The 16,481-nt window shown below is 42.0% G+C and overlaps 1 protein-coding gene across 3 annotated transcripts; it reads right to left on the bottom strand.

Annotated features, from left to right (window-relative positions):
• Window positions 1-6,418: 6,418 nt before the first annotated feature.
• On the bottom strand, window positions 6,419-15,513 carry LOC147423479 (uncharacterized). 3 transcript variants are annotated; one of them, XM_086501772.1, is made up of 7 exons: window positions 14,997-15,513; window positions 8,197-8,290; window positions 7,990-8,111; window positions 7,706-7,879; window positions 7,213-7,314; window positions 7,060-7,134; window positions 6,419-6,695 (listed from the first exon to the last, which is right to left on the bottom strand). In XM_086501772.1, exons 1-6 carry the CDS (start codon window positions 15,270-15,272, stop codon window positions 7,075-7,077), a joined length of 828 nt encoding a protein of 275 aa, XP_086357898.1. In that variant the 5' UTR covers window positions 15,273-15,513; the 3' UTR covers window positions 6,419-6,695; window positions 7,060-7,074. The 3 variants fall into 3 exon arrangements, with proteins under 3 accessions (XP_086357898.1, XP_086357899.1, XP_086357896.1); XM_086501773.1 differs by having other exon boundaries at window positions 6,419-6,689; XM_086501770.1 differs by lacking the exon at window positions 6,419-6,695 and having other exon boundaries at window positions 6,879-7,134; window positions 14,997-15,510.
• Between the last annotated feature and the right edge of the window lie 968 nt (window positions 15,514-16,481).

The following is a 16,481-nucleotide window of genomic DNA, read 5'->3' as shown; positions in this document are numbered from 1 at the left end:
ATTAACTCTTAGGATAGAATCAAAGAGGAAATTTTCCAAAATAGTCGGTGCCTTTTGCAATTTAGTTCTATTTTTTTCAATTTTTTGAGCGGATTTTCTCTCTCATCCCCTCCCTTCAACTAGTTTTTTTAAATTTTTCAATGGCTCAAGACTAAACCTGAGGCACACTCTTCTCGAACACTCGAGAGACAACACCATCTTTAAACTTTTTTTTAGACTTTTGTGAGACTGTTTACTTTGTGGATGTTGAATTGAAGGAATTTTGGAACGTCACCTTTCTTTGAATACAAATTGCAATACAACTTAAGGTTTGGATCACAAGACTAACTACAATACTAAAACAAACTCCTTTAAAACGCTTATTTACTTATTAGGATCTAAGTAGGGTCAACTACGCAAGCCAAAGAATAGAATTATGCACTAATTTGCATCAGCTACTCGGGTTTTTCCCTCTATGGGTGAATAGAACTGTTGGATAAGGATTAATCAAGGTCTCTTACTTGCAGTCCCTCTTTGATAATATTGTCCCCCCCCCCCTTCTTCAAGGCACATGTTGTGATTGAGGTTCATTGTATGTTCTTTACAGAGTTAGTACAACTTCTACACTCACAATTGTATAGAAAAAAAATAACTTTTAATGGAAAGATGTGTGTGTGTGTGTGTGTGTGTGTGTGTGTAGATGTCTTACTTAAATACATAATAACCAAAATAACTTTTAATGGAAAGATGTGTGTGTGTGTGTGTGTGTGTGTGTGTGTGTGTGTGTGTAGATGTCTTACTTAAATACATAACTTTTAATGGAAAGATGTGTGTGTGTGTGTGTGTGTGTGTGTGTGTGTGTGTGTGTGTGTGTGTGTGTAGATGTCTTACTTAAATACATAAGCACAAAATAACCAAACAATTCAAAATACAGCTAGCTTTAGAGAAGTGACCAGAGGTAACACAAAAACAACTCAATCTTATAATTATTTTTGTACATTGTAATAAAAATGAGGTCTCATTCTAAAGTAGAAAGGAACTTTTGTATTGGTTGCTTCAAAACATGGGACTAGCCTGGGACATGAAGGATGAGCAACAGTAAAGCCAAAGAGATTCCAACAAAGGATAGAGTCCTCACATGCATCCATTCAAACAAAACAACAAATATGTTAGCATTGAATGTGTTTTACAGGTGTCAATGGACTATATCAGTTGTTATCCATGTTCATTATACAATCTTTTTAACTTAAAACCATTGTCCAAAGTAATCATGGATTCAAGTCTTGCCAAACGTAAGGTGTAAATTTGTTCTTTTTAAGTTCATTGTATAACTTGACATCAAAAAAGGTCATCACTCCTTTGAGATCCAAGTGCTTTAGGTTATTATGTACCCAATTTTTTATAAGACCTTAAGTATCTATTTAAATGCATATAATTGTGATCAAAAGGCCACCACCCCTTCTGATCCAAGTGTCTTACCCCAATTTAGCACCAATTTTTCTATTGAATGTCAAAAAATGTAGCCTTGAACTTCTATATCAAAGTTTCATCCAAGAATTTATCAAAACCAATCAAGTGAATGAGTATCATGCTTCTATTTTTATCTGTTTTTATTAGAACCCAAATTGAATGTAGTAGCCCATCCATAAGTCGGGGAGAACACAATATCTAAGAAAAAATCTTTTAGGCAGCTAGAAGCCCATCGCCATAAGTTGGACACAACACAACAACTATAAAAAAAACCATTTTTGCAGCATGTTCGGCCTATGTACAACCATAGCATATAATGTATTAAACCAATCAAAATGACCTATCATGTGAGCGAAGAAACGCAAACTCAACTTTCAAAATATCAAATACCCACCAGCTCAGCCTGATATATGTAACCAGATCCTAATTATGATCTTAAGCTACTGCGTAGTAGCATAGTGCATTGACGATTGCTAGCCTACTTAGCTAGGTAAGAAAGTGAATTCGCCTCATAATTGCACAGGTTTTATGGGGAAAACAACCAAGTATACCCATCAGATACCTACATTCAATAGTTCCAACAACAACAGTGAATCAGACCGTATGCTGCAAAAAACACTCAAGTATTTAAAAGATTATGCTAAACCAATAATGGTACATAGTTCCAAAACCATGAGACCACATTTTTTAGCTAGTGTAGACAAAAATTTGTTTAAAACGTAATTATACTGAACAGAGTCAGTTCGGTAGCCTGCCACCTCATGAGCAGGTGTTAAGTTAATTTAGTATCATAATTACCAAATGGCTCCTTAAAAAATACCCAATTTTTCTAAGAGATAACCTTTTTATAAACAACATCATATTGTATGAAAAAGTCTGTGTGTTGTCAGTAAGATGCTTAAAAACGAACAGGGGTTTTAAAAACCTTCCTAACTAGCTAAGTTAAAAACGGCATAATACTCTAAAAAATGGGACCCCATTTATTCAGAGCAAAAAAGATCAAACTTAAACGATATTTTGCAGAACAGAGGTAGCACGGCAAATTACCTACCTGAGACGGTGCACCATTTTCAACCAACTCCATAACACCATAGTGAGCATGTAAAAAAGGCTCTCTCACAACTTTCCCATACACATGCAAAACACAAACTCAAGGCTAAGTGAGGGGCAAAACAACCCTCATCTTCTTTGGATACACATGCAAAACACAAACTCAAGGCTAACCCACAGGTGGAGGTGTTAAGGGATACCCTGTCAGGAGAATCCACTCGATTAGGACGATCGGCTCAGCACATCATTCTAGGAACAAGCGAGGTGGCCTATATGATCACCCTCTACAAGAAGTTAGGTTAGACAAGTGGTAGTTTGTTACAAGTAGTAAACAGAGAGAGAGCATGCGAGAGAAAGAAGCCAGTTTTGGCAGAATACTAAGCGTGATATGCCATGATGCATTACGGACGAGTCATAAAGCTATACACAAATCGAGAGTTTACTAAGTGGCAAGGCATGCACCCTATAAGGGGAATGGTTCCACGTGATCGATTAGTAGACCCGCTATAAGGCCTCAGCTCCACTAAGCAATAGCCTAGTGCTAAAATAATCCTATCCAAGGTGTGTTCCCAAGGGGCAGTATATACCAATGCAGCCAAGTCAGAAATTAGCAACCTCGGGGGGTTTGATAAGTGGTGAAAAAAACCCCATCTCTCTTTTATTTATTTTTTAAAAAACTAAGTGAAAAAACTTGTGTGTGTGTGTGTGTGTGTCCCATAGAGCTTTGAACTCAAGATGTGTTAGCCAACAGGGAACTAGGATAACCAACCTACCACACTTAAGCACCAAAAACATTATTCGAGTGTTTGTTTCTTATTCCCGTGCATACACACACAGATATAAACATGAGAAGAAACAATCCCAACAGACCTCAAAGATCTATCCACACACACAACTACATTCAAATGCAACCAAAAAAGCCTGCAAATCATTTAGGCGTCAATCAATAATCAAGGGACTATCGAGAATGCAACATGGATGAGAAGGCCATAGAGCATGTGCCGAGCTGAAGACGATTTGAAAATATACTAGGGCCTTTGCCTATCTACTGTATTTTTTGCAATACCGTCATTTTTGTAGTTAAGAGAACTCATATGAAATGTTGACTCTTCTCTACAAAAGCTAGAGAGAAAATTACATAAGAGTAAAAAAAATACACTATACAAGATCATATTTGGTAGGTTGGGTTCCTAAATATTGCTGACACTATCCTAAGAATTACCTCAAACTTGGTGAAACTTCAAGCCATGAAGGACAATGTAAGATGACGTGAGAGACATGTAACTACTTCCAAAAATAGCAACTACCGAGTCAATGTTAACACATAAGGCCTTAAATGTTAGAGATGATTTTATCATTTAATGGAACCACCGTACTTCAATGTTTATTGCCAAGAAGTATGATGACTCGGAGAAGAAAATTTTTCAAAGGCATTTCGGCTCTCTCTCTCTCACACACACACACACATACACACATGGCCTGATGGAGATACAAACATACCTCATACATACAAGAGAGAGTGTATTTGTGCTTGCATATATTTACAATTATAAATATATTCTTTTTTTTGCAAGACTCACAAAAATGAGTGATTGTTATATTAAAGATATCAAAGACATAACAAGGTAAGCCGTGCTCACAACCCCAGCCAAGACACCTCTGGCTCTTGGTTGTACTTTGAACTCCCGTATAATTATATTGTTATTCATGCCTGTATGTGCATGTGTTGTGTGTGTGTGTAAATGCATGCATAGATTTACATTTATATTTACATTTGAATTATATTTATATTTATCTACATACACACACATGCAAGTGTTTGGTTGGATATCTATTTACATGTATTGTAAGTGTGTATAATTCTTTATCAAGTCATTTAGTATACTTTAAATATAGAAATTGGTATATATTTTTCTTTAAATATTGCAGACAAGCAAAAAAAATCTAGAATAGGTCTTTGAAGTTATCATTGCACCCAAAAGTAGGTATCCAACTCAATCACCCACACGCTTTTCAGCTCTTATGAGCAAGTAGAATTTCAAAGGCATTCACATACATATGGCCAAGCATTGTCAAGCTCTTAAAGCTCCAAATTTTTCCCAAGCATACCATCTTTCATCTAATGTTTCATCCTAATTGAAGCACTATATAGTAAAAACCGAGTTGGCTAATTTGGAGAGTTAAGACAGTTTTGAAGTTGTTAGTAAGCTCCTGATCACATTAATGCCACAATCACGCAATCATTCAATTGAACCGTGCTCATATTTGAGTTTGAAATGTGTGCTTCAATCAATATGTTTGGGAATCTCACTATGGTTCTCATATTATATTGGGATTAGACATTGTATACTATGCTTCCCATACTTTATATGAATCAAACACTGATGGAAAATTCTTAAAGGTATGCTTTACACACGGCTCGATACAGAGACATGATATGTAGAGAGGGTTCACACATGTTAAAGGTGCCACAAATGCCCCACCCGACAACATTGACCAAAGTCTCTTCTTAAAATGGAGTTAAAATGCTTCCTCTTACCCAGACAACAAGCACCCACAATAAAGAAAAAACCTTTGGATCTTACTAAAACTTTTGGATGTGAGGGACAATTTAGATGCTAGGGCCTCCACATCTCTAAATCAAGCCAACGATGACCTATTCATCACACAAATTAGAAATGTGAAAGCAAACGCTTTTGACACATGGTGCACACTAAGGAACCAAAGCCAGTATAGCTAGGCAAAGCCACAAGCAACATCTAATCATGCAAAGTGCAAAAGGTGGCACCGCACTTACATTTAGCAAGACTAGCATGTTTCTTTTACTTTTTTCTTAGGACTCAAGAAATCGAGTTTTAAGCAAAGCATCAATTAAAATTGCAAACTAAAGATGTATGCATATAGCTCAACGAAACTCAAGCATGACCATTTATGGCTATCTTGATAGAATTTGCAAGTAGATGCGCACACCCTTAGTTTATACGCGGAAGGTTAAGCCAGATTCCAATTTGAAGAATCCCCTTGAAATTGAGGATGAAAGCATAGCTCACTGAGGGTCCTTGAAGTAGCATGCAATCACACATATTTACAAGGAGAAGAGCAGAGAATTAGATGAGGTGCCCATATAAATAAATGATGAGATGTCATGGTTTTAAAAAATATGAAGCAAAGAGAAAAAGCAAAAACAAAGCACAGCCAGTATTTTGACCTTTAGTATCTATTGTTTTCATTGTCAAAATTTCCAAAATCCCAGCTCAGTTTCAAGATTTGTCTTGAAGAAACCCATATAAAATTTCACAAATTTTAGCACAAAAGCCAAAATTCCTCCAAAATTTGAGACTTTTCAAAAATTGTAGCAATGCTTTTCTTTCTCACTGCTCAAAAATTTGCATTTGGTACATTGAACACAACCAATCGATGGATAGGCAGCAGTTTTAACTCTATGTTCTGCCACACCAGATGCTCCCACGACTTGCAGCTATTCGGTCCCCCCCTCCCCCGATTTATTCTTCCCTTCTTTCTCCCCCTCTTTTCCCTTGCGTTTTGTTTCGCTGCCTGTGCAAGTGCCTATATGCCTGCGAGTTTTTGTTGTTGGGTGTTTGCAGGTGCTGCACCCTGCCCAAGAGTAGGATTCCCCAGGGCACGCTATGACCCATGTGCAGGTTGTGCGGTTGAATTTGGGACTATGCGGGGCTCGGGACATTGATGACAGGTTGGGCAGCCAAAGCGAAATGACAAACACAACCCGAGCCAGCCTCGCTGGCTGATCCAGGCTATGTGCATAGATCCAGCAACTTGAGAAGTACAAGTTTGAGCTTTGTTAAAGGACAAGACTTTACTCCAACCTTACTTGTTGTAAGAATTATCAAGAGCACTTACACCATAGCTACTATTGTCAGTCTCAAGTGACAGCACAACAAAGAAAGAAGCCCTCTCTAATTCTACTCATCAAGTAAACACCACACAAAAATACTAAGATCACTAATCAATGATGGAGTTGAAAGTCCAAGGTCATATAAACTCCCATCTAGGGATACTCATTCCCCAAATCTCCACATAAAACCTTAAACTCTCTCCTCTTCTTCCCAGCCCTGGAAGGGAAAGTGTCAATGGTGATCCGCATTGTACGCAGTTACGTCTGCTGCTGTCATAAGTAAAGAACCACTCTCTATTACGAGTAACATGAAAGCCTGCACCTAAATCAATGATTAATTAGGTTCATAAAATGCCTTTCTCATCTTACCTCTTTAATTATGAAAGGTAAAAGTATTCCTTCCAACCTATTTTACACAAGAAGTACTTATGTAGCCATGGCACATGAGCATTCAATTGACACACAATGGCATTAAAATAAAGAGAGCGAGATAAAAGAGACATGATACCCTCATGTAAAGGCCCAATTAGCTAATATTAAGGGTATGAGAGTGAATTATACACGACAGCCATTTCACAGCGAGGACGAGTCACGTTCAAATAGAGTCCCAATAAGTTAATGACAAAGGTGTTTCAAGCCTCCTAATAATCTACCACACAGCAAAGTCGACAGTAAAAGTTGAAAACCTCTTATAAACTCATTCACAACAATGCTGAATCCACTCCCCGCAGCCGTGGCTGTTCTATAAGCACTTCAATTCTCTGCATGGAAACTTGAATCGATAAGAATCGATTCAATTGAGCAAACGAAACCAAGTAGCAGTATGTTCTGGCATGTACCTTGATCGACTTTCCAATGTCGTCAAGTTTTTGTAGTATGACGTCTCCAGGGACAATGGAAGGACTTTCATAAGGAACCTCATTCACAGGAGAATATGACATCTAAAAGAAGAAGTATTAGACGATTGGGTGTAATTCGGTGTCACAAAAAACATTTTTCTATACAGATTGATATAATTGGTCGACTGAAAGTTAAACAGATTCACAGGAGAATATGACATCTTAAAGAAGAATCATTAGAGAACTGGGTAGAGCATTTTTCTAAACAGATTGATATGATTGGTCTGAAAGATTGATAAAATTGGCTAATTGACAATTAACAGTTTTTTTATTATTATAACTAAACCAAGAAATAACAGACCAAAACTTAGTAGGTGCATTGTAACTATTTACAAGTTTTCTGTGAACACTCCTGTAATTGGCAAGTGAAGCCACCACAACATTCAACTTGGCAGATCAGCCTTCTATATGCAGACACAAAACCTGGATATACCTGCCAAGACGACAGACCCGTCCCTTGCTGCCATGCCCAATTGTGCGACGACCTTTCAGGAACATAAGCTGTTTGTTCATGGTCTCCGTGACCGTTATTCAATGATCTCATTGCCTCGTTCCCTCTGCTAGGCCCCCGATCTCTTCTTAGATTTGAAAGTGCCATAAGCACCACCTGCCACTCACAATCAACCAAACACGGACCCTTCTAGTGAGATGCATATTACTTGCAAACAGTAAGCAAACCTGACCAGCTTTTAACTAGGGGTCCCTTCATTCAACCACCTTTCTGAACATCCTTGGGTTGTCCACCCCTACAATTTGCAAATCATCTCCTGGAGGTGGCTTTCTTCGACTGGCATTCTCAATCTTGATAGAATGAATGCCATAAGCAGACTGCAAAAACCCTGATTAATCTCTCATAATTACGAACAGGAATGACCTAATGATTATTGAACTATTAAAATTAGCCCTAGTAAACAAAAAGGCTACCTTGTTCAATAGCAACATCAGTGACAAGTGAAAGAAGTATATGCTTCTCTCGTCGATTTACTCCAAAACACGGAAAGAAGATAGGTTTTTCCACCTACAAAGAGCAACCATGAGTAAGAAAAGCTCATTAACCAGCTCTTTGATGATTATTATCTCACAATTCAAGTCCCCCAGCATACGCAAACCCACTACTTACAGCTAATGGCATGAAATAGTAACAGATGATATTGATGATCCACAAGAGGGTCCTGCTACAGGAACTTTGAATCCCTTAGATATACTTGGCTGTCTTGTTATGGACTGGCCGCCGTGCAGGTCGTGGCAATAAATGTGGCACACGGCCTCCCTTCCAAATCAGCGTAACCGCGAAACGTTTCAAGGCCGAAACGTTTCACCCTGAAATGCGGCATTTCACCACGAAACGTTTTAGTCCAAAATGAGAGCACAGTGAAACGTGAGACCGAAACGTGCGATTAGTGACTTTGAAACTAAAACTATGGTAGCTTGTTATTAGTGAAACGGCTTGTGTTTCACTTGGTGAGCGAAATGTTTCAAAGCCCGAAACGTTTCACCTGTCCTTACCTGCCGAAACGCGTTTCATGGTGACGCTGTTCCAAATACCAGCAAAACCTAATTGTAACCATCCATGCGTACCGCCAGCAGAGTACGCCTATCACTCCCTTCTTCTGCAACCTGCTTTTAGCAGGACCAAAAATGGGCTTTGATCAAACTATGCCTCTCAGCTTCTAAGCAGAGAGCAAGCTGTAAGATTCAGCTCTTTCTGCAGAATGAAGGTTGCTGGGCAGCTGGAACACTCTAGCCCCCCACCCTCTTTGACCTCAGTCGCTCCAGCTATAGATCCCAGTGCCCACAGCTGCTACTGCCATTCGCTACTAACGGATGCTCATGGGGGTTTCTAGAACTGAATATGATCAGATCTGATAACTGAATTTACAGCAGAAGACGAAGAGGGTAGAGGATGTTTTAATGCTGCAAACCTTTGGGCCCGTTGATGCAGCTGTAGAATAATTGGTTCATCTTCACCAAAACGCAGATGAAGAGGGATTTGTTAACTCTTTCTTGGCGGCAGAACACGGAAGCGTTGGGTAAAGGCCCAGGTTGAGCACCAAAGGAAGTCGCCCTTAATAGGGCTGATGTAGAGACTAGCCAGGACTTGCAAAATGCAAGCCCCAAGAATAGATAGATGCGGTCTCTGTCAGAAATAGCCGCCAAGATGCACTCACGTCACACCTCCATCTGTTCCTTTAATGAGACCACCTTAAAAGAAGCTACAGGTAGAAAAGACTAAAGTGTCCCAAAATCTCTGGTTGCAAACTGGAAGTGTGTCGCCAATTGCTGACGTGTCAAGCCATTGAAGACCTGAGCTGACCTGCAGATCCCGGCCGAGGGGCGTAAACCCTAAGAAGAAGCAGCAGAAGAAGTTTTCACTAACTTACAAGTCCTCGCTGAGTGGGCCTAATTTTAAAGTTCTCACAAACTAATCAGACCCGGTCCGATGAGGCCCAAGTGCCTAGAGCTAAATAAAATAAAGCAACACACACACACAAGACTTGAGTAGCCTCATGCTGGCGTGGCAGCTATTGTACAGACCAAGCCTGCAAATTCGCGCTCACAGTGCTGACATGGCACCTATACGCACTCACGTCACACCTCCATCTGTTCCTTTAATGAGACCACCTTAAAAGAAGCTACAGGTAGAAAAGACTAAAGTGTCCCAAAATCTCTGGTTGCAAACTGGAAGTGTGTCGCCAATTGCTGACGTGTCAAGCCATTGAAGACCTGAGCTGACCTGCAGATCCCGGCCGAGGGGCGTAAACCCTAAGAAGAAGCAGCAGAAGAAGTTTTCACTAACTTACAAGTCCTCGCTGAGTGGGCCTAATTTTAAAGTTCTCACAAACTAATCAGACCCGGTCCGATGAGGCCCAAGTGCCTAGAGCTAAATAAAATAAAGCAACACACACACACAAGACTTGAGTAGCCTCATGCTGGCGTGGCAGCTATTGTACAGACCAAGCCTGCAAATTCGCGCTCACAGTGCTGACATGGCACCTATACGCATATCGTGCTGACAGTGCTGACGTGGCAGGTGTACGAATTTCCGTAATCTTCGCAGGCAGCTTTTCGACGCAAGCTTTTGGACCATGTGCTTTTAGAACTTGAAGCTTTTCATGTAAACTGCTTCTGGAGGTCAAGGGCCATTAAAAATGTGCCATGGGCTCGGTCTCTGGCACGTCTCTGCGTAGGAGTGCAGAGGACAAAGTACCAGCTTGTACTGAGTTGAAACAATAGGCAACAGGGTTTGGGGCCAGTGCTCTCTTGAAGTAGAACTTTCAACTCCGCCACTCCGTGCCTCGTGTGTCGTGCATCTCTTTCAATTCAGTTGTCATTTGAAGGGCTTAAAGTTGTTCAGTCTGTTCGCTTCCGTTGGCACGTGGTGCCGTCCCGGTACAGTGGTATCAAAGATCCAATCGTGTGCATTTCTAAAAGTGTAACAAATTGCTGACGTGTCAAAGCCCTGAAGAATGGAGTCAACATGCAGATGCCGGCCAAGGGGCCTAAACCCTAAGAGAACAAGTAGCAGAAGAAGAAGTCCTACCAACTTATGGGGACCCCCTCCGATGGGGCCCCAAGTGACATAAAGAATTAAATTAAAGCAGGACTCACACGCACACAAGAATTGCGAAGCTGGCTAATGACGTGGCAAATTTTCGAAAATCATGCTGGCTGATGACGTGGCATGCTGTACGGATTTTCGCATTTTTTGCTGATTGCTAACGTGGCAACTGTACGGAATTCTGGATTTTACGCTAGCTGCTTTTTGGCTTTTGCTTTTGAACCAAATGCTTTTGAGTTTGAAAGCTTTTTACTATAAACTGCTTTTAGGGCCTAGGGCCTTTAAATATGAGGTTAGGGCTCATTCTTTGGCATGCTTCTTGGCGAAGGTGCAGAGTCTGGAGTACCGGCTTGTACTATGTTGATGCAATATAAAGAAATACCGAAAGGGGCGCCAAGGTTTGGGGCCAATACTCTTTGGGGTGGAATTCCGCCACTCCGAGTCGCGTGTCGTCTCTCTCTCTCTTAGTTCAATTGTTAATGAAGTGCTAAAAGTCTGTTCAGTCTGTTCTTTTCTATTGGCACGTGGTGCCCGTCTTGTGACAGAAAGCATACCGGTCCTATCAAAGAGGAGGCAGAGCAAGATGGCGCTTCCAAATTTTACAGAAATTTTATCAAAGAATCATTGTCCCTGCCCCGGACTTATCAGGCACTCCATCCCTACCGCGGACTCCGTTCTTGCCTCGAACTTATCACCCACTCCCACCCTTAGTCCATCGCGCATCGGGCGTGCTCCCGTCTTCATCGCTTTGTCTTAAAGGGCATAAGCCATGGGGAATTACTCAGAAGAATCAAATACCTCTCGAGCCACCGTTTTTCTCAAAGGCAGTGTCAAAGGCAGTGCTATGCAGTGGTGGATGTCTATGGCTACCAAGCCACTCGCTCCAAGGACTTGGCAAGCTTTCAAGAAAATTTTTGCCCAAAGATACATCACACTCGACATTTTTCTTCAAAGTGCAGCTTCTAGTAGAGTGGGGTATCCTGAAATGCTTGCCACGGCAACCTTAGCAGATTACAACTTGAAATTTTTCGATATCTCTCAACAGGTCTCTCTTCTCAAACCGATAATTTTGGAGGCCTAATGTGATTGCTATATCTTGGGGCTACCATCACCGCCATAGGAACATTGTCTGTCGAGCCCTGTTTTGACTATTCAAGAGCTTATGGATCATGCTGCAGTCGACTACAACCTTATGGAAGAAATCTAACCCTAATTTTGGCGCACGTTTCGGGACGTAAGCGCTATCGACTTTTGAGCTCGACTGACATCGAGAATGCTTTTTCAATTGAATTTAGCACTTTTCTGAATTTTGTTTGAGGACTTGATTGGTGATCCTGTTTTGGCTTTGTTTGAAATGGATGGTATATGTTCTGAACCTATCTTGGTACCAATTTGAATTTGTTTGACTTTGGTTTTAATATTGGTCTCAATGATTGGTGAGAATTGATGTTTGAGAATGCTTGCTCATACTCATGGCTGAGCCCCTGTGGTTATTTGCGGGGGAGTATTGAATGTTTCAAAAGTGCTATTTTTACTCATCGCCCAGATCCTTGTGGTTATTTACGGGGGGGAGAATTGTTGTTGTTACTCATAGCCCCAAACCCTTGTGGTTATTTGCAGGGAGAGTATTGTTGTTGTTACTCATGGCCCGGACCTGGATGGTAATTTAGGTGGGGAGTACTAAGAAGTCTGAGTCGTGGTTGCTCTCAACACCTCCAAAACGATGCATGCTCCGGTCTGCACGTTTGGCTAAAAAAAGGCCTCTATATCTCATGGCCCAGATCTTTTTAGGTTATTTGCGGGAGGAGTGATGACGGAGTCGTTGAACAGCTTGTGGCCCATATTTGCAAGGGGAGTGTTCATCGGCGGTTGTATGTTTCTATGTCTTGTAACAGGCATATCTGGGCATTTGTGTTGCATTGTGATGTGCCAACCATTGAATATTCCTCTTTGAATGAGATTGGTTGGGTAAGTGATGGGAAGTCCACGACCCAGACTTTCAAGACTTCTAACATGGAGTGAGAATATACTCCTAATTGGATGAGATTTTCTAGGTAAGTGATGGAAAGTCCACGACCCAGGATATCAAGAGTTCCAATATGGAATGAGAAGAAAATGATTGTCCCTCAAAATGACCCTCGGAAATTTTGAGCTAACTTGAGTTGTTTTGCGAATATACGGTAATCACGGCTGATTACTCTTTCAAGGGGGGATGTCACCAATTGTTGACGTGTCAAGCCATTGAAGACTTGAACCGACCTATAGATCCCAACCGAGGCGCCTAAACCCTAAGAAGAAGCAACAAAAGAAGTTTTCACCAACTCATGGGACCCTGTGCGATGGGACCCAAGTGCCTAGAGCTAAATAAAATAAAGCAACGCACACACAGAAGACTTGCGTGGCCTCATGCTGACATGGCAGCTACTGTACGGACAAAGCCCGCAAATCGCGCTGACATTATTGACGTTGCACCCGTACGGAATCCCGCATATCACGCTGACGTGGTAGGTGAACAGATTTCCGTAATCTGCACTGGCAATTTTTCCATGCAAGCTTTTAGACCATGTGATTTTTGAACTTGAAGCTTTTCATGTAAACTGCTCTTTGAGGCCAAGGGCCTTTAAATATGTGCCATGGGCTCAGTCTCTGGCACGTCTTCGCGTAGGAGTGCAAAGGATAGACTACTGGCTTATACTGAGTTGAAGCAATATAAAGAAATACCGAAAGGGGCACCAAGGTTTGGAGCCAGTTCTTTCTTGGGGTGGAACTCCATCACTCCCTGTCTCATGTGTCGTGCATCTCCTTCAATTCAATTGTTATTTGGAGTGCTTAAAGTAGTTCAGTTTGTTTGTTTCCATTGGCACGTGCTGCCATCCCGTTACAAAGTAAGTCGCTCTTTGTCATCTTGAGAGGATTCAAAAATTTGTCTTCGTACTTTGGTGTGAACCACAATGACTTGAACCCCACCAAATTGCGAGGTGTCTGCCGTGCAACAAGAGTATCGACCACCAAGTATGTGTATTGCCTTTCAAACGAGAGGCTTTCTTCCTCACTTTAGAAGCTTTCATAAGTGGCCTCTTGAGAAAGCTGTATCGAACTATTGAATAATGAAAAACGCCTTATTTGTATCTTTGAATCCAGAAAATGTATCAAATTTGACGCTCTATAACGGAAGGGCACCACATGCCGGGCGATGATAAATTTCGAGGCGCTTCTGCCTATGTAGCAGAAGTGCTCCCATTGGAAATTTCAAGATCAACAAAATCAATAACTTTCACTAGTGCCACGTAGGCACTAGTGCTCGAAATTTAACCATGAGGCCATGTGCCCACTGAAAAAGAACAGATTGGCACAAACTTTTAGCACTTCAAAACAACGGAACTCTGAGAGAGAGAGAGAGAGAGAGAGAGAGAGAGTGAGAGAGTGGTGGAGTAGAGAGCATTGGTCTCGAAACCCTGGGCCCCCTCTCGGTATTTCTTTTGTATTGCTTCAATCAAGGTACAACAATCAGGTTCTCCTATGCTTCCTGCAATCTGGAATGCCAAAAAGAGACCCCCTTTACATATTTAAAGGCCCTTGGCCTTGAAAAGCAACCACATCTAACAGCTCATAGCTTGTCATCTTTTATTAGCCTCAAACAATTCTGTCGCTTAATTGTTGTCCAAGACTTGCCACCCACTACATGATATTTCATGTCATTTCACATTTTCAGTAACTTCCGGATCGTCGTGCCCTATTACTAGGAGGCACACCATACTTTATGAAAAAAATTTAGGAGAGGCTCCAATGGTGCTAGTGATCTCTCCAAGGCAGCCACTATTTCGCTCCTCTAGGTGCTACGTGTATAGCTATGTGTGTAGCATCTGTCCTGACCTTAGGAAAATCTTCATTGGATCTCCTTCAAATTTCAGCAAATGTTATCTTTGCATTGTCTCAGCCTATTCAAGAGAATTATCCCTCTCCATGCTTGGCGGCTTTCCTCATCTTTTGGGGCATGTGTCAGAGGTACTGAATCAAGCTAAAGAGTCACTTACAAAGGAAAGAAGCACAGATTGATAATAAGTAACCATCACTTTCAGCGCAATATAAATTCAAACTGACAGCCTGAGGGATAAATCCTAGATCAGTATTAAAGACATCAAAAAAGATGGAGGAGAGGGCCCACCTTGTAAACAATAGCGTTGGTGGTGATGTAGAGCCTGCGAGATTGTACATCTTTGCGGACTGCATAGCGCCTGAAGGGCAAATAGAGAAGCATGAAGAGGCCGGCGCCCCACGCAAGCAGCAAAACAAGCGAGAGGAGCACCCACTGCGTGCTCTCATAGCGGACTACAGCATCCTCCCTCTCCTTGAAGGTAGCCCTGTACAAAACCCTAGCCCCTCCTTCCTGGTCGTCTTCGTCGTCCTTGTGCAGGTGGCGCGATAGGAGATGAGCTTCCATGCTTGAATCTAACAGTGCCGCCTGTACTTGTAAAATTGTTAATATGTCTGGTCGTTTTTGAAAAATAGGAAAAGCCAAGAATCCAGAGCAGATGCTGTTTCCACCAAGGAAAGTCACGGTTATGCCATTTCCCTCTTGAATAACAAGCCGACACTAACGCACAGACGGCACGGCGGCACTACCTGTTGTTAGAGAGAGTGCAGACGAGCGAGAGAGAGAGAGAGAGAGAGAGAGAAAGATACGCTAATTTTATTAGCAAACCTAAAAAATAGCCTAAAAAGCCTAAAAGAATGCCTCAAAAAATGTGTACACAATTTGGTAGGCACCATGCGTATATCACTACCTGCTTGCAGGCAGTGCCAACAAGTCTTGAGTTCAACACTCATCGAATAGATCTTTGAGGTCTCTTGAGAGAGTTTCCCTCGACGTTAAAAATTCGCTTCTTATCGGGCGTGTGTTGGGGGGCGGGGCGGGGGGGGGGTGTGTGCGTGAGTGCGGATAGATCTTTGAGGTCTATTGGGATAGTTTCCCACGACATTAAAAATTCTCTTCTTCTTCTTCTTCTTCTTCTTCTTCTTCTTCTCCTCACTCATATCTGTTCTCTCTCTCTCTCTCTCTCTCTCTCTCTCTCTCTCTCTCTCTCTCTCTCTCTCTCTCTCTAGCTCTCTCTCTAGCGACTTATACCAACCGCCCACGGGCGCGGGTGTTCTCGAAAGCTCTTTCAAAGGCGGTGGATGGTGGTGTTGTGTTTATAAGCGTCGGGAGTAGCTTTGTGTCTCTCTCTCTCTCCTGCAGTCAATAGAAGCACGGGAGCAGTAAGGCTGGAGGGTGGCGTGGTGCTCTCTCTCTCTCTCTCTCTCTCTCTCTCTCTCTCTCTCTCTCTCTCTCTCTCTCTCTCTCTCTCTCTCCGAGCAGGCTTGCGAGATGGCGGGTATTGCCGGCTTTTAAGCCACGGCACGAGCTTGTTGTCTATCCCCAAAGCAAGGTTGGGAAGGGAGGGGGGATGATTTTCTCGGGCTGTAGGCAGGAGCTGGCGAAGGCAGCTAGGGGGAGGTAGAGGAGCATGATGAGGGAGGGCAATAGACGGCCACGCTGAGGGAAAAGAAGACGTCGTTGCGCAGAGAGTTGTCTCTATCTGATGAGTTTGGCAGGATGCTGACGGGAAAGGGGGAGGGGAAGGGGGAGCGCAGAGAATATCCACTGGGTATC

Source organism: Adiantum capillus-veneris, chromosome 26, assembly GCF_014529385.1.
Source record: "Adiantum capillus-veneris isolate H3 chromosome 26, ASM1452938v2, whole genome shotgun sequence".
Classification (NCBI taxonomy): Eukaryota; Viridiplantae; Streptophyta; class Polypodiopsida; order Polypodiales; family Pteridaceae; genus Adiantum; species Adiantum capillus-veneris.
Note: the sequence above shows the minus strand (reverse complement) of the source record. Positions and strands in the feature narration are given on the sequence as shown.